We start from the raw sequence: 24192 nt of genomic DNA, 5'->3' as shown, positions 1-24192 counted from the left end.
GGTCGAAGCAAAAGTTTGGATGACAGTCCACAGAGCCGCACACGATCTGAACCCCATCCTTGGCAATCCCATCCTGTACCACTTTCCCTCAAGCATTCTGCTCCAGCCACACCACCTCCTCACTGTTCCTTGAACTCGGCAAGCATGCTCCTGCCTCAGGGCCTTTGCACCTACTATTCCCTTTGCCTGACGTGCTCTTCCCCCAGGTACCTGTGTGGCTGAGTTCCTCACTCCTTGCAGCTCACATGTCACCTTCTTAAAGTGATGTTGCCTGTTTAAAATAACCCTCCTACATCCATCCCCAGCTCTCTTTATTTCCCCCAACTCTGATTTTTCTCCCATCTGACTTCCTGTTTACTTACTTGTTTATTCATTCTGTCTCCGCCACCAGAAGAACGTGAGTTCCATGACCCAGAAAACCCCAATTGCAGTTTTATTGTCACCCATTCTGGAAGCTATAGTAAGTGAGCTTGGCAGGAATAAAGTTAAACAGGAGACAGGAAATCACCAGTACCTTGAAATGTGCCTAAAGCAACACCAAACAGGCTTGTTTACAATCTGCTTATCACACTGCTGAGCTAGGATGCCCAAAATATGCCCTGGTGAGAAGGGCTGCAGGACACCCAGGTACCAGCCATGCACCTAGGGCCAGGTGACTTCCTTTTCTGAGGCTCAGTCGCCCTGCCTGTTAACTGGCTTAGTAACAGACCTGCTTCCAGAAGGTGCGAGGAGTTCAGATGGAGTCAGGCTCAGCATGGTGCCCGGCATTTAATAAATGTTCAGTGAATGTCTCAGGTTATTCCCCACAGTGGTTCAGTTGTTCAGTCGTGTCTGACTCTTTGAGACCCCATGGACTACAGCATGCCAGGCTTCTCTGTCCTTCATTATCTCCCAGAATTTGCTCAGATTCATGTGCATTGAGTCAGTGATGCTATCCAACCATCTCATCCCCTGCCGCCCTCTTCTCCTTTTTCCTTCAGTCTTTCCCAGCATCAGGGTCTTATCCAGTGACTTGGTTCTTTGCATCAGGTGGCCAAAATATTATTCCTCATGCCAGCCCCCAACTCCTGCACCAGGAAGATGGTTTTATTCTTCTACATCTTTCTAAGAAAACTTCTGGGGCCAGTCAGACTGGGATTTGTGTCCTGCCTGGTGACCCTGAGCCGGGGCTGTACCTCTCCGTGCCTCAGTCCTCCCATCTGTAAAGTGGGCCTGATAACACCGACTCCATAGGGTCCTGTGGGGAAGGGAGCACTCTTTGATGGTGACTTCCAGAGACCTTAATGTTTCCCATTTCTTCTAGTTTCCTTCTAGGACACCTCCCCTACTTTTGGAAAAAGGATGAGGTTTGTGGCCGCGTGCTCCAAGACGTGTTTTTGGATTGGTGGGTCCTAACTTGGTATTTGTTGCTCCTACCCCAGCCCCCACTGCTCATGGGCCAGCTTCCCCCCACCCCCAGTCCAGCACACACTCCCCTCCCCGGTCCAGGCCATTCTCACCCCCAGTAGTTCCTCTTCTAGGTAGAGAGGCAGGTTCATACAAGGCAGGTTCAGAAGGCAAGCTCTGGGAAGTCCCAGTGGTCCAGTGGTTAAGAGTCTGTGCTTCCAGTGAAGGGGGCATGGGTTCTATCCCTAGTTGGGGAACTAAAATCCCATGTGCTATGCGGTATGGCCAAAAAAAAGAAAACGAAGAAGAAGACAAATTCTGCCTTTAGCCAACTTTGCATGGCTTTAGACCAACCATCAGAAGCTCTCTGAGCTTCAGTTTCTTCATCTGTAAATTGGGTGGGTGTGTGACTGTGTAACAGTCATTGGTGTTTGGGGTGGGATTTTACATTTCTCAAAGCCATGATATTGCTTGAATCCCAGCACAATCTTTTGGGGCAAAGAAGAGTAGAAACCCTGTTTTCATGGATATGGAAACTGAGGCCAGAGGGGGATGCAATTCAGCAGAGTTGACACCAAGGCAGAACCTAGGCTCCAGAACCTTGAGTGCCTCCCACCCCTGGGACGGGGCACCCTGCTTCTCCAGCTGAGCCCGGTTGATCTGATGATGTTCACATCTCTGGTAGTTGACAGCCTCCTTTGCATCACTTTGGTTTCCAGGGCTAAGAAGTATGGGCCCGTCGTGCGGGTCAATGTCTTCCACAAAACCTCGGTCATCGTCACGAGCCCCGAGTCGGTCAAGGTAGGAAACAGCATGGTTTTGAAGGAGAGCCCCTGGTTGGGGGCATGAAATGCTCCCCCAGGGACTGTGGGAGAGACATTGCAGAGTCGCACGGATCTGGGCTGGTTCCCCAGGGATCCCAAAGGGAACAGCATCCTCCTCTCTAACCACCCACCTTCTGTTGGTAGCGGTGGGAGGGGGGGGCTCCTAAAAGTAGAGCTGTTTGATGTGGACAGTGAGTTATTGTTAGACTCTTCTGGGTTGGGAACTGGTACACATACGTCTAGTTAGTCCACCTCTCTTAGCAGTTCCTTCCTCTGCGAGCTGGGGCTATAACCCCTCTCTTTTAAGGCTCTGATGAGAACGAAATGTTGATCCATTTATTTAACAAACAAAGGATCAAATTTTGCTTCAGCATGAACTTCTGTGTACTTTACAATTATGAACCCATTTAATTGGTAAGGACTCTTTCTGGTCCTCATCTTGGAAGCGAGGAAACGAAAACAGACAGCATTAGTTGGCCTATAGTATGTGCAGGACCGTGTCTGCCGTGTTGGTACTAAGAATGGCCATCAGATAGTCTACTTGGAAGTTGGCAGAACTGGGCTCTGCCGCCAACTGGCTATGGAACTGCGGACAATGTACTTTATCATTCTGGGCCATCGTTTCCTTGTCTGTCAAATAGGGATGCTGCTGCTCTCGCAGATGGTTATAAGAATGGAGCTGAAATAATGTAATAATGTATGTGAGCTGTCCAGCCCATGCTTGGTGTGCAGCAAGCACTCAGTAAACGACGGTGCTGTTATTCTCCCAGCGGGTACCAAGCTGACTTGTGGGTGCGGTGCTCTGCTTCGAGAGTGGCTGTGGTGATTAAGAGGGATAAGATACAACTCTGTACCTAGATCACGAGACAAGTGGAATGACCATGATGTCTCTAACAGAATGTTAAAAGTCTTTTTTTTTTTTTTTAAAAACTCTCATTGCAAATTCAGACACAGTTTAAGACTTTTAAAAGCATGCTACCAAAAGCCATACACAAGACCTTCATGATGTTCAATGAGAAAAGAAGTTGAAAGATATATATTAATATGATGAATTACATTGACTAGCATTCAAGTGTTAAACCAACCTTGCATTCCTGGGCATGATACAATTTGTTCTGGTTACATGGACACAATTTACACATCTTTTGTTAAGAACTTTTGTTTCTATATTTATTCTTGATCCCTGACTTCGGAATCAGGTTGATAGGCCTCATAAAATGAGTTGGGAGATATTTGCTTTCCTCTGTTTTTTGAAAGAGTTTATATACGTGTTGGAGAAGGAAATGGCAACTCTCTCCAGTATTCTTGCCTGGAAAATCCCATGGACAGAGGAGCCTGGTAGGCTACAGTCCATGGGGCCCACAAAGGGCCGGACGCAACTGAGCGACTTCACTTTAACTTCACTTTAATATAGGTGTAGTGTTATTTCTTCCTTGAATGTTTGCTAGAACTTACCAGTGAAGCCATCTAGGCCTGTCATTTTGTTTAAGGGAAGTGTTTTCTGTTTTCTTTAAATTATACAATTTTTAAGATTGATATATGGCCATTTGGATTTTTTATATTTTCTTGAGTTTTGAGTCATTCAAGGAATTTACCTAGTTCTTCTAAATTGTTGAAATTACTGGTATAAAGTTGTCTGCCATATTTTTTTATTATCTTTATCATGTATACTAGCTCTGTGGTAGTGTTCTCTTTTGTTCCTGAGAATAGCAATTTCAGTTTTATCTTCTTGAACAGACTAGCAAGAGGTTTTTTTTTCCCAATCATGTTAGTTTTATTCCTTTAAAGAGTGCTGGACTTCATCAAATTGCCTGAATTCAAATCCTGTGCCCACCATTTACCATGTCTGTGACCTTGGGCCAGTTTTTCATGTAGATGTAAGAAGAGCATAGAAATGCCAGCCACGTCTTAGGGATGATTGGGCGTTAAATCAACAGCAGGATGCCGTTGTGTTCTGGCGCTTGCAGAGCACCTGCTGTGTCCAGGCGCCATTCTCCACACTCTTCATGTGGAGCTAACTCACTCTCACAGCAGCCCTACCAGGCAGGCACTCTCCTGATTCCCATCTTGCGAAATAAGGAAACAGGGGCAAAGGCGGTGAGTAACTCACCTAGGGTCATAGAGTTAGCAAGCGGTAGAGGAAAGATATTTAAGCCCAGATTCAAATTTAAGCCAGCAGAGTCCACATCCTGAGCTGTCAAACCCTGGGCGGTGCTGCCTCAAAAGCTGTTTGCCAACATTACTGTTGCCACCATCCTGCTCTTGGTGAGGAAGTGGGCCCTTCTTCCAGGAAGCCTTCCTTGACTTCCACAGTTGGGTTGGCACTAACACTGAATCTTTGCTGAGTGCCTCTCCTGTGTCCTAGAAGCCCTCCCACCAGGTTTCCCCCCCTTTCCTATTCTGGTTCCAGAGCAACCCATGCCTTTTCTGGTTTCAGCCACTGTACAAGGTGGTGTGGTGTGGGCTGCTGAGCGTGGGCATTGGAGTGAGGAAGCCCCCGCCCCAACATCATTCCCCAGCTGTGTGACCACAGGAAAAAAAACCCCTTCACCCCTCTGTGCCCCGCTTTCCTCATCCCGGAAAGACAGGACTTCTAGAGGAAGTAGGTGAGATCACACGTACGGGTGTTCCCACTGTCGTTGGCACTCAGCTCAGGGTGACTTTTTGGAGGTGTGTTTCACAAGAGCCCAGAAAACTGCTGAGTCCTCTGCAGCCTCTCGTGGGGGCACAAACTCATGTTGCTTTTTTGGGGATATTTAGAAGTTCCTGATGTCAACCAAGTACAACAAGGACTCCAAGATGTACCACGCGATCCAGACTGTGTTTGGCGAGAGGTAGGATTCGAGGGGGTCCCGGGGGGCAGTCTGGGAGAGCCTCTGGCTGCTAGTGGAGGGCCTACGGGGTCCAGAATGTCGGATGTAGCGTTCAGTCCCAATACCCCGCTGCCAGGCACACAACAGGGGCATCCGTGGTGGGCACCACTCTTGTCATCAGCAGCTTCCCTGTCCTCCTTTCCCCTCCAGGTGGGAACAGGGGGGTCACTGAGGTTGGGACACACGGTCACCCCATTTCTTATGTATTTGTTATGGTGAATTCACATCACATAAAACCTACTGTCTTAACCACACTGGATTTGGTACGTTCTCCACGTGCCTAACTGTCACCACTGTCTGGCTCCAGTACATTCTCATTACCCTGAATGGACGGCGAGCTGACCCCGTCAGGCGGTCAGTTCTCATTTCTTCACCCAGTTTCTCACATCAAGCGTCCGTCTCTCTTGCAGGCTGTTTGGCCAAGGCTTGGTGTCCGAATGTGACTATGAGCGCTGGCACAAACAGCGGAGGATCATGGACCTGGCCTTCAGCCGGAGGTGAGCATAGCTGCAGATGGGCCCCAGCGGTGTCCTGGCTGGTTGCTCAGAGGTGGTGCTGGGCTCCCAGCCTGGGTGGGCTTGGAAAAGGTGCATCTTCATTTGAAGGGGCCTCACTTGGGCTGAAGGGAGGGAAGGACACAGCATTACTGATCAGAGAGAGAGAGAGAGAGACAGGCAGGCCCGGGGGTGGGGGGCGGGAGTAGAGAGGCCCCCATGTGGTTTGTGAGCATCAGGAGCTGAATGACCTCAGTGCCTGGAGGTGTGGGGGTCCCTGCCCACCAGCCATTCCCCTAGTTCAGATCTTGTCTCGCCTCATCTGGACTTCTTCATCTATTGTTTTTTTCATTGTTGTTTTCATTTGAGGGTAACTTTCTTTACTTTTGTGTTTTTTAAATTTTTTATTGGAATATATTTGATTGACGTATTAAAGTGGATCGGCTATACATACACACGTATCGACTCTTTTTTAGATTCTTTTCCCATATAGGCTGTTACAGAATGTTGAATAATCCATATTCAAATTTTGTCATTTGTGTAATGACAGCTATTTTTCCCTTGTCTAGGGTCTAGTCCAGGTTCATGTGTTATATTTAGTTACCGTATCTCTTTAGCCTCCTTTGTTCTAGAACAGTTCTTAGTCTTTCTCTGAATTTCTTGACCTTAAGATTACTGGCCAATTTTGTAGAATTTCCTGCAACCTTGTTTGTCTGCTGTTTCTTGCTCCATAACCCTCAGGTTGTGCCTTTTGGGCAGGAATGGCCCAGGAGTGATGTTGTGTCCTCCTCAGGATGTCGTATCGGGAAGCTTGTATTCATCTGTCCCTTTGCTGGAGATGTTAACTGCTCCCTTGCTTAAGAGCTTCTATTTAGTATGTAATCTGTGTGATGACCACATTAACCTTTTCACTTAGAGTTTTATCCCAGCCTCCTCCCTGGCCTCCGTGCCTCCTGTCTCCCTCCTCTGATGCATCTACCTCACCACTCTGGGGCGATCCTGCTGACTCAGATCTAACCATACCTCTCCCCTGTCCTGAAGCCTTCAGTGGCTCCCTATGATCTGAAAGATGAGGGTCAGACTTCTGCCGGGGACCAGCCCCGGCTGATCCAGGGTATTCGAAGCGGGGACGGCGTCGGCGAGGATCAGGAAACAACTGCTTAATTAAACGTTAATTAAGGATATAAAGAGTAATAGAATGAGGATAGCTCAGTGAAGAAATTCAGTGGAGAAAAGAGGCTGAAATAAGGATAGCTCAGTGAGGAAATTCAGTGGAGAAAAGAGGCTGAATAATTCAGCCAGAAGGTAAGAGAAAGAACGACATGGGGAGACCAAGTTTCGGTGAACAAGGCCCGCACTTTATTTTTCAAAGTAGTTTTTATACCTTAAGTTATGCACAGAGGATAATGGGGGAAGGGGTAGAGTCTTGCAGCAAACCAGGCTTTCTTCCTGCAAACTTATCATATGCAAAAGCTTAGGTGATTTGCATCATCTTCTGGCCCGGAGGCCTGTTAACATTTTAAGACCTTTTCTTCAGAAAACTTATTTTTCTCTAAAGGTGATTGGTCAGGAGCCACCCTCCAAAAGCATTAGATAAAGTTGCATTCCTACAGAGCAAAGGTGTGGTGGGCTACAACAAGAAAAAGAATTAACTCAAGGGTCCCAGGTTACAAACATTAAAGCTACTACTTACACCAATTATATTAATCAATACACTGCCAAGGACACAGCAGGTAAGGGATATGGAAACTTAGCAGCAAACATTGGCCCAACAAGTGAAAATCCCTTCACCAATACAATTTCTAATCAATCTTTTAACTACTCAAAAGAATCTGTGTTTAGACAGTTTAGAACATCTCCTGCCTCTCACAGTTGGGAGGCTCTGAACAATCACATGTGGCCGGAAAAACCTATTCAGGCAGGCTAGACGATTTCCAAAGGAGTTTGTAGGTTAAACACTGTCACACCCAGGAATTATTAACTGGAGCTGTAAGCTAACTTTTTTCAGAGAGGTAGTGGGGGACAGCCCCCCGTAAAGTCAGAGGTGTAGGTGAAAGCACAAAGCAGAAAGTAGGCAGACTCTGGTTTTGGGGGTAGATTGCTCGAGAATTTCCAGGGAGACTCCTGAGGCTTGATCCCGCCTTTGCGTATGCCAAGCCTCCTTCCTCATGACCTTTGCCAGAGGCGGAGCTCGCTCCCCGCAGACTTCATTGCCCTCAATCTGCTCCTGAGACCCCGCCAACCTTTGCACCCTCTCTCCTCCAGCTTTCTGGAACTGCTGGGTTCTCTCTGGCATCTCTGCCTTTGTTGCTGCCATCCCCCTGCCCTCTGTGTCACCCCAGGGAATTCCTGTGCCTCGTTTGATACCCAGCTAAGATGTCACTGCTTTGGGGAAGTGTTTCCTGACCCCTAAGACTGAGGTCATGTCTCCGTCATGGCTCCTATCACACCCGCTGCAATGCTTCTCTTCCAGTGTGCCTCCCTCACTGGATGTCAGGTCCTTAAAGGCAGAAGATGCACCGTGTCACTGGGCCCCTGCACCCAGCCTGGCACCCGGCCCTTCACAAGCCCTCCAGGAACGTCCATAAAGTGAATGAGTGCCTGGAATGGTGTTGGTTTGACTGGAAAGTTGCCAGGAATGATAAAAGGAATAGACTAGCAGGAGGCATTTATTGAATAGATGCTTGTGCTGAGCGCCAGGGTTATGAAGGCCAGCCAAGGTGACAGAGTCCTGCCCTCAGGACGCTTTGAGGTCATCAGAGGACATGGATTCTAATCACATGACTGCTCACAGTGCTCATGACATCATTGTCTTGGTGGACTCTCTCTGGCACACTGAACCTCATGCTTGAACTGCACTTTACATTTTATTAAGTGCTTTTACAGATATTTTTATTTAAATGTTTAAAATTGTGGTAAGATACACATAACATCACATTACCGTCTTGTCCATGTTTAGGTGTACAGTTCAGTGGTATTAAGTATTTCATATTGTAGTGCAGCCATCACCACTATTTTTATTTCTTATTTTCACAATAAGGTAGTTGTCTAAGTTACATTTTATTGGAAACACAAAATTCACAAAGTTGTATGAAAGAAAAGTTGGGTGATTCCTGTGTTTATGAAAGTGTCAGTGACCCTTGGTGAATCTGAATTCACTACTGGGGGTAAAAAAGCAAGAACCACTGGTGAGTTTCATCTCCAGCCATTGTACACAGAGAATATCATTATATACCTTTAATAAAATTGTGAGAGTAAACTGCCAGTTTCTGCTTTTTCAGGTATTAATTTTGCTGAAAGGCCTTGGTCCCAGTCATTCCGTCATAAACAAGGGGTTGGGGCTTTACTGTACAGCTAACGTTCCAGTCTGATAGTTTGTACGTGCAGTAGCTGTAAGGGATTCAGTACTGGTGTGACAACCGTCCAGGGGACCCAAATAGTCAATTAGAATGTGACTTTTTTTTTTTTTTTTAAAGAAAAAGACAACTACAAGGAATCTTGCAAATTAATATATACTTGCAAACCACATAAGTGTTGTGAGAAAAAAAGTCAAGAGTACTTTGGGAGGCATATATTGAGGGCTTCCCTGGTGGCTCAGTCAGTAAAGAATCCACCTGCAATGCAGGAGACCTGGATTCGATCCCTGGGTTGAGAAGATTCCCTGGAAAAGGGAAGGGCAACCCACTCCAGTATTCTTGCCTGGGAAATCCTATGGACAGAGGAGCCTGGTGGGCTACAGCCCATGGGGTCACAAAGAGTTGGACACAGCTGAGTGACTAAACCACCACCACCAACACGCAGGCTTAGGAGACATTTTCCTGAGGATGTGGCATTTGGGTGTCCACCTGGAGAGAAGGCAGATGTTAAGGTGCTAGTGGAATGTAGGGGCTGAGGATGGGAGGGGAGAGAGCTCAGGCAGAGGGGACAGCATGTGCAAAGGCCCTGAGACGGGAAGGGGCACTGTGCTTTGGAGGAGATGAAAAGCAGGTGGGAATGAATAACAGCAGACAGCCTCCTGGGCCCAGGTGAGGGTTTTCCCCTCCCTCTTGAGAGAAACAGGGTGCTTCAGAGCCTTTTAGGTGGGCAAGGATGAGATCAGAGTAGTGCTTTCAATAAAGTCCTGGACCACAGAGAATAAGATATGCAGCTGTCATGGGACGGGGGCAGTAGTAACTACAAGGATGCCAGGACCTGAGCTAGAGCTGGAAACCGGAGTAGAGCTGGCCGATTGGAAATGAAGAACTAATAGTCTTTCCTAACTAAAAAAGTCGCTCTTTTTTTTTTTTTCTCTCTCTCTCCCCCACAATTTTCTCTTTTTACTGGTTTTAAAAACCTCTTATTTGGAAATAATTTCAAATTTCTAGATAAGTTTCAAGAATAAGAATAGGAGAGAAAACATTCTTATGCCCTCTACCCAGATTGCTAACATTAAAAATTACTTTTAATTTCAAAAGCAGCACTTTCTCTTTGTAAAAATTCAGAAATATGTAATGTACAAAGGAGCAATCTTCCCTATTTCCAATCCCTCAGGGATACCACTTTTGCGAATTTGGAGTATATCTTTCCATACCTCTTTCTAAACAGTTTGCCAGGCAGACAAGTCAGGTAGCTGTCCTGGGGCAGGGGCACTGTGGGTTGAGAGCTCTGGGTCTGAAGACTCATTTCTGTTGGGCACCTTGATTGCTCAAGGACAGAGAATGAAATGAGATGATTAAAGGCTGAAGATGGTGGCCTGGGTAGGGCAGGTAAGGAGAGTGGGCAGTGTGAGCAGAGAAGTCAGAGGGGAAACCTCCTGGACTCTTGGAGGCCCCAGAGGCCTTTCTTGCCTTCCTCCCCACTGTCCTCTGGAGTTTCTACATTGCCACGTCTCCTTGGAGTCAGAGTTGAAGGGCCCAGTGCCAGAAAGGGTGCATGTGGAATCATTAAAAGAAGCATAAAGGGACACGAGCCATCTTGAGTGGAAGGGGATTGGGAACCCAAAGGCTTAGTTTGATTATTGCAACCCCAACCTGTGAGCTGGGTCTTGTGGGGAGATCAGAAAGGCTGGGGGAGGCCCCCATCACCACTCTGCACACTGTCTCCCTTCAGAGAGGGGACAAAGGATATCTGCAGGTCTGGGCTGGTCCCAGTGGCTGCTGATGACTATGCTGTTTCCCCAGCTCCTTGGTTGGCTTGATGGGAACGTTCAATGAGAAAGCGGAACAGCTGGTGGAGATCCTGGAAGCCCAAGCGGATGGTCAGACCCCTGTGTCCATGCAGGACATGCTGACCTGTGCCACGATGGACATCCTGGCCAAGGTGATGGGCGGATGGCAGGGAGGGCGTGGGGCAGGCCACACCAGCAATGGGCTCTTCTTCCCTCCCTTTTCCCTTCCTTGCTTCCTTCCCCTCCCTCCTGTTCCTCCACGTATCAGCCACCCCTTCTCTGGGCTGGGAGGATCATCTCCTTTATTTCCTTGGATATTCAAAGCAACTGGTAGTGAGATTGGAGCTACTAACTCATTCTCTAGAAATGGACATGAAGAAATGCAGGGATTGGCTCTTGGCTGGTCAGTGGCAGGACCAGGACTGGATCTCAAGTCTGCCTGACTCTCAGCCCAAGCCCACCTCCCCCTTGGCAACCCTCCTCCCCCAGTCCCTCCTCCTGCCATGGAGTATGGTTTGGCTTTTCACCCCCCCCCTCCCCCGCAAATCCCCCACACCATCTCAGCAGGGGCCCAGATAACTTCAAACCAGGGTAAAACATGGACTGCAGGCATAGTGAGTGAGGCGTTATCACCATTCAAAAATTCACTGGGAGTTTGGATTTAGAATAAACATCCAAGGGAGGCTGCATTTCAGGGGGAACGCATCTTGTCAAGGAAAGAAGCCTAGGTTCCTTGAGTGGCTATTATGTGCCACTTAATCCTATCACATCCCACAGGGTCAGGATTGTCATAGGTTGTAAGGAGTGGATGACACAATGCAGTCAGTGCTTGCCCTGGGTCTTCAATCCTTACATCCCCCATGTGTGACCTCACCCTTCTGTCTCCCCCAGGCAGCTTTTGGGATGGAGACCAGCATGCTGCTGGGTGCCCAGAAGCCTCTGTCTCGGAAAGTGAAACTGATCCTGGAGGGCATCAGCGCATCCCGGAACACTCTGGCGAAGGTACCAGGCATCATGGCTTGTCTTGTCCTCATTTGCTGGAGCAACTCCTCCAGTGATTTTTTTTTTCCAGAATGGATTTTGAGTTCTGATATGTCTGAAGTGACTTCTGAATCAGTCAGGATTTGCATGTATCCCCTAAAGTAAAGGCAGAAAATCTAAATAGTTTAAGAAAATTAGGAGTAAGTCTTTTTCTTATGTGAAATGATCGTGAAGCAGGTAACCCAGGATGGCAATGATGACTTCACAGTGTCAGATGTTCCTGGATTTTTCTCTTTCTGCTCCAGTGTCTTTAGCATACCACCTCATTGTAATAAGATGGCTGCTGCAGCTCCAGCTATCACTTCCTCGTTCCAGGCATGAAGGAAGAGGAAGGGGGAAAGGTGGTACTGTTACTGAACCAAATTTGAGTCTGCTTGCCTGCACACAGTAAAGCCCATCTTATTAATACTGGGTTGTGGTAAAGGAAAGTGCAGTGTTTATTGCAGGGCACCAAGCAAGGAATGCTAGTGCCTAAAAAGCCTGAACTCCCCTAAGGCTTTCAGGGAAAGATTTTAAAAGACAGAGTGAGGGAGAGGAGTTGTGGGGTGTGAGATCTTTTCGTGGATATTCTTCTGATTGGCTGGTGGTGAGGTAATCAGGAAGCAACATTATCAAACTTCTGGTTCTGTCTGGTCTGGGGTCTACATGCTTATGGGCAGCATACTGTTAACTTCCTCCACTGGAGGAAGTATCTGCAAAACAACAAAAGATATGGCTCCGAATATTATCTATAGCCCTTGAGGAGGAACTAAATGTCCTTGACTTCATTTAATGGCTAAACTATTTTTATTTTGTCCTCCTTGGCTGTTTTCCTTTCTTTCTGCATTTTCTCACTTCTCTGATTAAATTTACCCTTTGGAACTTGGGGAAGACCTGGGAGGCTAAAGTTTTCCTATAGACAAGAGGCAGGTGGAGGATGGCAGGGGGCAGGAGGGGTTGGGTTCTGCTCTGGGAAGACCGCATAGGGTCGCACTCAGCTACAGCACTTGAGCTGATTCCCAGACAGATGCCCTCCTGTTCCCTGGGACTTCAGACTCTGTGCTTAGAATCCCCTGATGCCACTGCATCTGTTCAGCAGTTAATTCCACTCCACTTCCTTCTGGCTTCTGTCCACTTTCCGCCTTCAGTGCAATCCTAACTGTATCCATCCTTCAGGAATCCTTAAAAAAAATATATATATATATAGATAGATAGACAGATAGATACATACATACATATATATATATATATAATTTATTTTTGGCTATACCACCCACGAAATATGGGACCTTGTTAATAGTTTACTGACCAGAGATCGCGCCCACACCCCCTGAAGCAGAAGAAGCATGGAGTCTTAATCACTGGATCACCAGGGAAGTTTCCCTCAGGAATCCTTTCCTATTTCCCAGTGCTCTGTGGATTTTTTAAAAAATAATTAATTTATTTTTAATTAAAGGACAAGGCTTTACAGTATTGTGTAGGTTTCTGCCAAACATCAACATGAATCAGCCGTAGGTATACACATAACATCAACATGAATGAGCCATAGGTATACACATGCCTCCTCCCTTTTGAAACTCCCTCCCACCTCCCTCCCCTTCCCACCCCTGAGATTGTTTCAGATCCCTGCTTTGAGTTCCCTGGGTCATACAGCAAATTCCCTTTGGCTATCTATTTCACATATGACAAGGTATGTTTCCAGGTTACTCTCTCCATACATCCCATCATCTTCTTCCTCCCCCCACCCCACCCCCAGCACCACCGCCCCTCCCCCAACTCCCCATCTGTCCATAAATCTGTTTTCTATGTCTGTGTCCCCAGGGGTCCCTGGATATTTTAAGGCATCTTTCCCAACATTTCTAGGGATTCAGAGCAGGAAGGGGAAGCCAGTGCTTGGGCTTAGCCCACCGTCTTGATGAAATCTCCTAGCTACTTGATCTTTTCTAGAATGTTCCCAGGTTCTTCTGACTTCCGAGCCTGCTGTGGATCTCTGAAGTCGTTTTGGAGCTGGGGAGGGGCAGGGGAGTGGGGGGTGGGGCGCACTGACAGGGAGCGGGAACTCTGCTGCAGTTTATGCCGGGGAAGTGGAAGCAGCTTCGCGAGACCCGGGAGAGCGTCCGCTTCCTGCGCCAGGTCGGCAAGGAGTGGGTCCAGCGGCGCCGCGAGGCCCTGCAGAGGGGGGAGGACGTGCCGGCCGACATCCTCACGCAGATCCTCAAAGGTGCCGGGGCTCCGCAGGGCCCGGGAGTGGGGCGCGGCGGGGGTGCCCCTCCCCTGCCAGGGTGACCCATCACAGGGCACAGGGGACCAGGCTCCCAGGGCCCTGAGACGCGCCTTGTCTTTCAGCTGAAGAGGGGGCTCAGGACGACGAGATCCTGCTGGACAACTTCGTCACCTTCTTCATCGCTGGTCTGTAGCTTCAGCGGCCACCAAGGGTTCCGAGCTTTGCAGGAACACTGGGGACCATGGACTACCTGACTTGGAGGTGGCCTTAGACAGGCTGAGCAGAGTCCCACTCTGGGGGGGCTAGGGTGAGGGGAGGCCCAGGAGGCTCTCTTGGTGGCCCCCCCCCGGTTGTTGTTCAGCCGCTAAGTTGTGTCCAGCTCTTTGCGAACCCATGGGCTGTGGCCCGCCAGGCCTCCCTCACCATCTCCTGGAGTTTGCCCAAGTTCATGTCCATTGAATCAGTGATGCCATCCAACCATCTCAACCTCTGTCGCCCCCTTCTTCTCCTGCCCTCAATCTTTCCCAGCATCAGGGGCTTTCCCAATGAGTCAGGTGCTTGCATCAGCCACCTGGTTAACTGCTTAACCCACCTGGTTAAAGAGCTGGCAATTGTGAAGTTTTGTGAAGCTCCCTTTGGGGGTTCAGGAGAGCTTAGCCATGTGAATGCAAGGCTCTGTCTTACTCAGAATTTGTGGCATGGCCTTTGGTAGATTAGCACCAGAAGACACGCTAAGCATGTTGATTCGTTTACTCATCAAATACTTCTTGAGCATTGTTCTTCACCTGAAAACTCCTCCTCACCCTTCAGCGATCCCACAAGCATCTCTTCCTCAGAGAAGCCCTCAGGGATTGCCCAGACTCATCAGGTCCCAGTTAGAAGCTCTCCATGGTGCCCAGACAGGAGATGTACCCTCTCCAGACCTCAGGACCTGGTGCCCACAGCTTAGGCAGGTCACGAGCCTTGGCCCCAAAAGCCTTGCTGTACTTGAGTCCCAGCTCTGCCCCTCCTGCTGTGTGATCCAAGAGAGACATATTCCTGTCAGCCTCAGCTTGCTCTTCTGCAAAATGGGGACAAATATCCCTCCAGGCCAGGTGAGGCCCAAGGAGGGTTGGAGGAAAGGTCTTCCAGGGTGTGATAGCTGCATGCACAGGGGCAAAGGCTGGTCCTCTGACTGCACTGGGTGCACCAGGTGCGGAGGTGGACAGCTGTCTCCATATCTGTAGGTCTGGCTCAGCCAAGGGGGAGCAGTGAGGCCTTGAAGTGCCTCTAGGGGCTCGGGGTCTCAGAGGCCTGGTGGGCTGGGCCAGCCGCAGCCCTTTAGGCCACGTGGGGCTGCCACTCTCCTCCTTCTCTGCAGGTCACGAGACTTCTGCCAATCACCTGGCATTCACGGTGATGGAGCTGTCGCGCCAGCCCGAGATCTTAGCGAGGTATGGAGAGGGGAGGTGGGGGGGGTCCCCTTGAGGTTGGTGAAGGGGGCTGTCTGACCTCTGGTTCCCAGAGGGCCACCTGCTCCTACCTCCCACGGCTGAGCCCCCGGCCCCGTTCAGTGAGTCCTGCTCCCCTTCAACCCAGCGTCTTTGCACTGGGTTGCTGTTCCTACGTCTAGAAGCTCCTCTTCCTGCTTTTCTCCTGGAGAACCCCCTTCCCCTCCTTCCCCCTCCCCCTCCCCCTCCCCTCCTTCCCTTTCCCCCTCCCCATCTCTCCTCCCCTCCCCTCCCCCACCTCCCCTCCCCAACCTCCCCTCCCCTTCCCCTCCCCTCCTTCCCCCATCTCCCCTCCCCTCCCCTCCCCCTCTTCCCCTCCCCTCCCCCTCTTCCCCTCCCCTCCCCCTCTTCCCTTCCCCCATCTCTCCTCCCCTCCCCATCTCCCCTCCCCTCCCCCTCCCCTCCTTCCCCCATCTCTCCTCCCCTCCCCTCCCCATCTATCCTCCCCTCCTTCCCCCTCTCTTTCTCCTTCCTCCCTCCTCCCCCTCCCCCCTGCCTACCTTCCCCTTCCCCCCACTCCCTTCCCCCTCCTAAAACCTTTCTGACCCCAAAAGCAGCCACTCTGTTTCCGCACCTAGCCTGCCCCCAGCTCAGACATGCACCTTCTCTCGGACCGTCTGCTTTGAGTCTATTTCAGTCGTGACACCGGAAGCTCCAGGAGGGCAGGGCCCTGGCTGTGTCCCTCCTGAGAAGTGTGCAGGGCCTGGCCAGGGGCTGGCACTGAGGACTGAGCCGAATTCCAATCCAAGGGCTGAGGGAGCGCTTGTCTTCCGCTGGCGAGACAGAGGCGTGCCTCCCTGGGGAGGTGGCATTTGAGCGGGCCGTTGGTTTCCTTAAATACAGACAGTGTCCCTCAAGGACTGGGGCCCAGATGGGCTGAGCCAAACGCCAAGGACAGGCTGGGGGTTGGGAGCTCTGGGGATGTGGGGAAGGGCCCGTTAGGGCAACGGTTGTCATGCCCAGCAGAAAGGGCAGACCGAATGATTGCCTGGGAGTCTAAAATAACACATAGGGCTTCCCGGGCGGTGCTAGTGGTAAAGGATCCACCTGCCGAAGGAGGAGATGCAGGAAGCATGGGTTCCATCCCTGGGTAGGGAAGAGCCCCTGGAAAAGGAAATGGCAACCCACTCCAGTATTCTAGCCTGAAAAAGCCCTGTTTGAATCCCAGTTCAAACAACAGGGTTTGAACTGTGGGGCCCCCTTACACGTGGATTTCTTCCACTAAGTACTGGCCCCAGCACCACACGGTCCCCAGTGGGCTGAGTCCAGAGATATGGAGCCACGGACATGGAGGACCAATTGTCCAAACTTACACTCAGATTTTTGACTATGCGAAGGGTCAGTGCTCCAACTCCTGTGTTGTGCAAGGGTCAACTGTAGCTTACTGGTGTTTAAAAATACATAATAAAAATATAATTATAAAAATAAATAAAATGAAAATACATAATAGTACTTATTAAAAATTTGGAATAAACAGAAAAGTTTAATTATCACGATAAATCCAGGGACTTCCCTAGCATTCCAGTGTTAAGACTCCACACTCCAGTGCAGGGGGTGTGGGGTCAATCCCTGGTTGGGGCACTAAGATCCCACATGCTGCATGGCATGGGCAAAAAAATCAACAACAGTAAATCCACTTGTGGTGCCCCCATCCGCCCAGCCACAGTTCGTGGTTAATTCCTGAATTTCACCGTGTGTACTATCACGACATTGCTCCACATTTCTGCAGCCTCTTCCCAAGTCCATTCATTCTTTTTTTCTTAAACTTTTTTATTTTGTATTGGGCTGTAGCTGATTAACGATGTGGGAGTTTCAGGTGAACAGTGAAGGTGCTCAGTCATACATATACATGTATCCATTCTCCCCCAAACCCCCTCCCCTCTCATTCTTTTTTAAATATTGTGGCTATGTGTGTGTGTCTGTGTGTATCATATATATTATATCACATATATAATAAAGTTTACCATTTAAACTATTTTCAAGTGTGTAGTCCAATGGCATTAAGTACATTCACAGTCAGGCAGCCATCCCCACCATCCATCCCCAGAACATTCCAGCATCCCAAACAGAAACCATCCCCATTAAGGACTACCTCCCCACTCCCTGCCTCCCTCCCTCCAGCCCCTGGCCACCACCATTTCTATTTCCTGTCTCTGTAAGTCTGACTCCTCCAGGTACCTCCTACAAGTGGAATCATACAGCATTTGTCCTTCTTGCTTGGCTTTAACTCAGCATAACGTCCCTGAGGTTCAGCCATGTGGCAGCATGCGGCAGGATGCCCTTCCCCTTAAGTCTGAGTGATACTCCATCGTCTGGATGGACCACCTCTTGTCTGTCCATTCATCCATCAGTGGACACTTGGGTTGCTTCCAGCTTTGGGCTATTGTGAATAGTGTTGCTACAGACATCGGTGTGCAAATATCTATTTGAGACCCGACTTTCAGTTGCTTTGGGTATTAAGCACCAAGCACCAAGAGCTGGGATCACCATCACATGGTAATTCTGTGTTTAATTTTTTGAGCAGCCTCCGTACCATTTTCCATAGCAGCTGCGCGATTTTACATTCTCATCAACGGTGCACAAGTGTTCTGGTTTCTCCACATCCTCACAACCCCTGTTATTTTCTGCCTCCGGCATGGGTAGGAAGGGGTCCAGGTCCACTTTCACTGGGACATATTGTTTAAAAATGTATTTATTTTTAATTGGGGGACAATTGCTTTACAATACTGTGTACGTTTCTGCCATACATCAACGTGAATCAGTCGTAGGAATACATATGTCCCCTCCTTCCTGAACCTCTCTCCCACCTCGCACCCCACCCCACCCCCTCTAGGTAGTCACAGAGCACTGGGTTTGAGCTCCCTGCATGGTACGGCAAATTCCCACTGGCTGTACGTTTTGCACACAATAACGTGTATGTTTCAACGCTACCGTCTCTATTCGTCCCGCCCTCTCCTCCCCCGCTGTGTGTACAAGTCGTTCTCTATGTCTGCATCTCTGTTGCTGCCCTGCAAATAGGTTCATCAGTACCTTCGTTCTAGACTCCATGTGTATGTGCTAATATTTGATAGTTGTTTTTCTCCTTCTGACTTACTTCCCTCTGTATAACAGGCTCTACAGTGTGCATCCCAAGGCTGGTACCTGTATCGTTCACTCTGCCGTTTCCAGCTGCTTTGAGCTTAGCTAAAATAGGCCTCTTTGTGCTTTTTTTTTTTTTCAAGGTGTAAAGAAAATTCAGCTTGCATTTCATAAGAATGGTATCAAATTTATATATTTGAGAGAATGGGACTCTGAGAATAATTCTCATTATAAAGAATTTATAATCCTGAGAGAATGGGCGTCAATATAATATTAAGTCTCCCAAACAAAGATATGGAATTTATTTTTTATTTTTTTATTTTAAGATATAGAATTTAATCTCCATTTATGCAATAGGCATCTTTGTGCAAAGCCCCTGTTCTGAGGTGGTTTGCCTCCTGCAGCCGATTCCAAGCAGCGCACAATGATGGGTGAATGTTTTGAGGGCCGGAAACATAGTTCCCAACTACTTGGACCTCTGGGTTTGGATGTGGCGGTTCCTCCAAGAACAGGGCCCGGGGGGCAGTGTGTGCAGCGGAGGGGGCCCCAGGCCTCTCTTGTCACGCTTCCTGCCATGCCCCCTCTTAACACTTAGGTGGAGACCTCTCCCCTTGGAGACGAACTTGTCTTTGTCTGACCGACAGGCTGCAGGCCGAGGTGGACGAGGTCATTGGGTCCAAGAGGCACCTTGACTGCGAGGACCTGGGGAGACTGCAGTACCTGTCTCAGGTGTGGGGGTGGGAGAGAAGCTCCCGGGCAGAGGTGGGTGATTCACTGACCAGGCCTGCTGCCTCCCTGGACCCTGTAGGACAGGGATTCTCCAGTATCCTGGCACCTGAAAATCCCCTGGGAGATTAAAGACCCTCCCTGTGTCCAGGCTGCTGCAGACCAAGGATATTAAGCCACTGGGGGTGTGGCTAGGGCTTCCCAGGTGATCCCAATATGGAAATCAACCCATTAGTCAAAGGTGCTGTGTTTGGGTTTCCCAAGGAGTCTGGGTTCCAAAAGTCTTAGACTTTCCACCAGGGGGCCAGTCTCGGCCAGCAGAGTCCCATCCAGTCCCTGACATAGCACAGGAGGAGGCCTTCCTCCAGCTGCCCTGGGTCCTCGGAATGGTGGGGGCCCTGGTTCAGGGGGAGGCCTGGCTCCTGGCCTGGTGGCTTTGCTCAACCCCCTCCCCGGGCCTCAGTTTCCCCTTCTGTCCCACGAGGGGTTGGACATGGGGATGAGGCTAACCTTACAGGGGCTGGGGACCCAGTCTGGCTGTGGGCACACGCCCAGCGCCATGGATGGGAGCAGAGAAGGGTCTGGGACATGCTTGTGGCACTTTCTGTGGGGGTTTTCCTGACATCTGTCTCTCATTATCTGCCCATGCGGTGTCTGCAGGTCCTCAAAGAGTCGCTGAGGCTGTACCCGCCTGCGTGGGGCACCTTCCGTCTGCTGGAGGAGGAGACCTTGATTGACGGGGTCCGAGTCCCCGGCAACACGCCGCTCCTGGTGCGTGGGGCCCTGCCTGCGCACCCCCGAGCGGCCGGCTCGGGGTGTCCTCTGAGGTCAGGGGCTCCTCCCTGGCCACCCTGTGCCTTCTCACTTGGGTCTAACCGTAACCCTGTGATGTGCTTTCTCTCCCGCCACTGTCCAGCGTGAGATTACAGGGGATGCTTTTACAAGGAGAGGCCTCATTTACAGCTGAGGCTGCTGAGGCTCAGAGAGGTCGGGTTACTTTCCTGAGGTCACACAGCTAGCAAGGGGCAGATACGGGTATGTGCCCAGTTCCTGAGCTGGCCCCAACTTGCCCCAGTTCCTTTTCTGCCCACAGCTCCTCCTCCCACTAAGGCTGACTTTTCTCCCCCTGGTGGCCTTTAATTTTGTTTCTCTGGCTGTTTCCTCATTCATTCATTCAGGCTCCATTCATGCACAATGACCTGCATAAACTCACTACCCCTCCCCCCCCAAAACTAGAACGTAACCAGCTGTGTAAACACAGCTCTCCTTATTCCCCCCAGAAGCTGTCACTCTCCCGAATTCTTTGCTTGCCACCTGCTCACCTTCATGTGTGTGTGTGTGTGTGTGTGTGTACCCACACAACAGTATGCTCTCGGACTTGCTTTCTGACTCAGCACAATGTCCATTAAGATTGTGTAGATTTCCACGTGTGCTGTCCGTCTTCACTGCCCTGTAACATGGCATCGGTCATTCTGGATGGCTCGGTGCTGTGCTGAGTTGTTTCACTTGTCTCTGACCCTTTGTGACCCCAGGGACCATAGCCCGCCAGAGCCCTCTGTCCATGGGATTCTCCAGGGAAGAATACTGGAGTGGGTTGCCATTTCCTTCTCCAGGGGATCTTCCTGACTCAGGGATCAAACCCAGGTCTCTTAGGTCTCCTGCACTGGGAGGCGGGTTCTTTACCTGGGAAGCACCATATTGGATTAAGGGCCCCAGTGACCTCATTTTCACTTAATTACCTCTTTAAAGAGCTTATCTCTAAATACAGTCACATTCTGAAGTTAACTTCAGCATATGAATTTTACGGGCACACGGTTCAGCCCAAATAGGACCCAGTTTTATTTTCACAAAGAAGAATGATGTGTCCCACCTGTTGAGCGGCTCCCCCAGCCCCAGGGCCCGGCCACAGTCTCCCCTGCACACACCAAAGCTTCAGCCATGCATGCTTCTTTATCCTGTTTATCTGCGCTTTTTAAAAAACTACCAGCTACTGCAATGACCGTCTATCTTCAGAATGCCCTTACATCTGGCAGGGCAAGGACCCAGGGCTGACTCTCAACCCCCGTGTCCAACCTGAACCCCGTGACCCTGAGTGGGCAGACCCGGGCTCCAACCCCAGCCCTGCTCCTGCTGGCTGAGTCATCTCAGGCAAGACGCTGAACTTCCAGGCCTCAGTACCATCCTGGCAACATGGGGATGCTGATACCCGAGTCAATAGGATAATGTACATCCTCTGCCTGGCAAAACTCCCTGGCACATAGTAGGCACCTTTTGCTGCCCCCAGACCCCTCCCCATCTTACACTCCCACTCCAGCCCTGGCTGCCCTGGACCCCACACAGAGAAGAGCAGCGAAGACTTGGGAGAGACGCTTTGTGCAGAGGCCAGTACCCAGGGCCCAGGGCCGGGGCACAGAGCAACAGCCCCAGTCAGGAGGCACCAGGTGTGCAGGTGAAAGACTGCTGGGGGTCGGTGGCATCCCGACCCCCACTCCACTGAAGCGAGTCTTGTGTTGAAGACAAATTTGATTAATAACAGCTCTCAGAAGGATGGCCTTGCCGCAGACCTGAGCTCGCATCTCGTTTTGGCCACTTACTTGCCAGGTGACTTCAGGCATGTCATGAACCTCTGAGCCTCAGTTTCCTCATCTGTAAAATAGGGATAATTGTGGCTTCCCGCACAGGGTAAAGCCAAGCGTGGGATGATGTAGCGTGCCCAGCTGGTTGGCGACACATTGGGCTGCCCTCTTTCTTCCTCTTAGACACTTTTCAGGGGCCAGCGGAACCCCACCCTGGTCCACATGGGCGGGTCGGGAGGTGGATGGGGTGGTGGGGAGTGGAGGAGGGGGTACTCTGCTCCGAGTCTCCCCACTGGGTGACTGCAGCAGGTGGGGGAGGTGCGAGGGGACCTACCCTTGGACCCAGAGACAAGCGGACCCTCTGCCCGGCAGTTCAGCACCTACGTCATGGGGCGGATGGACACATACTTTGAGGACCCTCTGACTTTCAACCCGGATCGCTTCGGCCCCAAAGCACCCAAGTAAGTCTGTCTTCAAGCTGTGGGCGAGTGGGGGCCTGGTGGGAGGACGGCCCCAGTGGCCTCTGGTCTGAGCTGCCGTGACCACTGATCACTGCGAGGGAGCTGGGAGCCCCACTCTGCCCCCATTTAGAGGGAGGAAATCACAGCTCAGAGGTTAGGTAACTTGCCCAAGGAGGCACAGCCAGCAAGGACTCAGACTGGTTTTAAAGCGTGTGCTTATAACCAGGCCCTTATACTGGAAAGCCCTGTGATTTGGGCAAGTGGCCGAGCCTTCTCCAGCCTGGATGATCCTATCTGAGAAATGGGAATACCAACAGCTCTCTCGAGAGTGACCGCTTTTAAGTACCACAGCTCTGATGGGGCCTGAGTCCAGACCCAGACTTCCCGGAGCCAGACATGTGACCGGCTGAGTAAGTGGACCGAGTGACGTAGGACCTTGGGGGAGTGGCTTTGCCTCTCTGAGCCTCAATTCCTCCATCTGTGAAATGGGACCAATCACAGCTCCTTCTGGAAGGCTCAGTGGAGGATGAAATGAGAAAACGCTGATCCAGAGCTCAACAGAGTCAGCGGTGATGTCTTTAGCGTGGTCAAAAGCAGCCCCGGCCCAAAGCCGTCATCACAGGGGTGGCCTTGTCACGACTGTGGCCTCCTGACGCCTCCCTCCTGTTCGCAGGCCCAAGTTCACCTACTTCCCCTTCTCCCTGGGACCCCGCTCCTGCATCGGGCAGCAGTTTGCTCAGGTAGGAGGCCAGCTGCGGGGGGCCCAGGCAGCCATGGCGCCTCGCTCCCTCATCCACGCCGCTGACTCACCCTCCCCGCCCCCTGCGTGCACAGATGGAGGTGAAGGTGGTCATGGCCAAGCTGCTGCAGAGGCTGGAGTTCCGGCTGGTGCCCGGGCAGCGATTCGGGCTGCAGGAGCAGGCCACGCTCAAGCCGCTGGACCCTGTGCTGTGCACGCTGCAGCCCCGGGGCTGGCAGCCGGCGCCCCCGCCCCCGCCCTGCTGAGGGGCCCAGGCAGGACCACACTTCTTGGCCAGGGCTCTGGGCACCCTGCTCCCCCACCCCCATCCCCAGGAGCACCCTCCATGCTGGCTCCCAGCGGGCCCTCGGCCCTCCACTGCCTGCTTCACCCCCTCGGAGCTCCTCCTCCCTGCTAACCCTGCCACCACCCCACCAGCCCCTACCTAACCCCCAGCTGCCACCCAGATGTGCTGTTGTCTCTCTCCCCTCCCCCCTCCCCCCCGCCCCTGCCTCTTTGCACAGACCACTCCCTCTGCCAGACACCCTAACTCTTGCTTACTCCCTAAAGCCCTCTTCAGGTGTCACCTCTTCCAGGAAGCCCTCCTGCCATCCCCCGGCTGGGCCAGGGGCCCCTCCTCTGTGCTCCCCCGCCCCCATCACCTGTGCTACCTCTAACACCACACTGACCACACTGTATCATGAGTGTCCTTTGACGTGACCGACTGCCCTGCCAGGCTCCGAGTGCCTCGAGGGCAGGGCCTGGCGTGTGATTCATCTCTGAGCCCCCTGTGCCCACCCAGGGCCTGGCACAGTCGATGCTCAATAAATAAATATGTGTTGACTGCAAAAATGAATGGCCAGACTGGGCCAGGGCGCTCTGGCCTCCATTTTCTCATCTGTAAAATGGGGGCCATGTTGAGACTGATCTCTCTGAGGGCTGACATACCTCTGGAAGCTGCCCCCGGAGACGCCCAGACGATGCCACATCGGGAGAAGACCGCCCAGTTTCCCAGGCGGTTTTAGTAGAAGCCCGTTCCCTTGTGTGGAAGACTGTGCTCCGGGGGTGAAGTTGGGACTGTGGGCAGTGTTGAGAGCTTGAATTGAGGGGTTCAGGGGCCCCGGGGCCTTTGTGGTCTAGTCTACTCCCAACAAG

At 51.0% G+C, this 24192-nt stretch overlaps 1 protein-coding gene across 1 annotated transcript in view; it reads left to right on the top strand.

Moving 5' to 3' along the window:
• The window catches only part of CYP46A1 (cytochrome P450 family 46 subfamily A member 1), a 29642-nt gene extending 5753 nt beyond the window's left edge, over window positions 1-23889 (top strand). Inside the window, exons 2-15 of the mRNA XM_086362996.1 lie at window positions 1304-1384; window positions 2106-2187; window positions 4971-5044; window positions 5494-5580; window positions 10737-10875; window positions 11615-11725; window positions 13814-13964; window positions 14090-14152; window positions 15328-15400; window positions 19180-19264; window positions 19922-20032; window positions 22210-22298; window positions 22972-23038; window positions 23133-23889. Of these exons, the coding sequence (XP_086219122.1) occupies window positions 1304-1384; window positions 2106-2187; window positions 4971-5044; window positions 5494-5580; window positions 10737-10875; window positions 11615-11725; window positions 13814-13964; window positions 14090-14152; window positions 15328-15400; window positions 19180-19264; window positions 19922-20032; window positions 22210-22298; window positions 22972-23038; window positions 23133-23303 (1384 nt within the window). The 3' untranslated portion in view covers window positions 23304-23889. The remainder of the gene's footprint in view (window positions 1-1303; window positions 1385-2105; window positions 2188-4970; window positions 5045-5493; window positions 5581-10736; window positions 10876-11614; window positions 11726-13813; window positions 13965-14089; window positions 14153-15327; window positions 15401-19179; window positions 19265-19921; window positions 20033-22209; window positions 22299-22971; window positions 23039-23132) is intronic.
• The last annotated feature ends 303 nt before the right edge of the window (window positions 23890-24192 follow it).

The sequence above is a fragment of the Bos grunniens genome, chromosome 21 (assembly GCF_055505025.1).
Source record: "Bos grunniens cultivar Pamir isolate PY7600 chromosome 21, Bosgru_T2T1.0, whole genome shotgun sequence".
In the NCBI taxonomy this organism is placed as follows: Eukaryota; Metazoa; Chordata; class Mammalia; order Artiodactyla; family Bovidae; genus Bos; species Bos grunniens.
The sequence above is the reverse complement of the archived record's forward strand: the minus strand, read 5'-3'. Positions and strand labels throughout refer to the sequence as shown.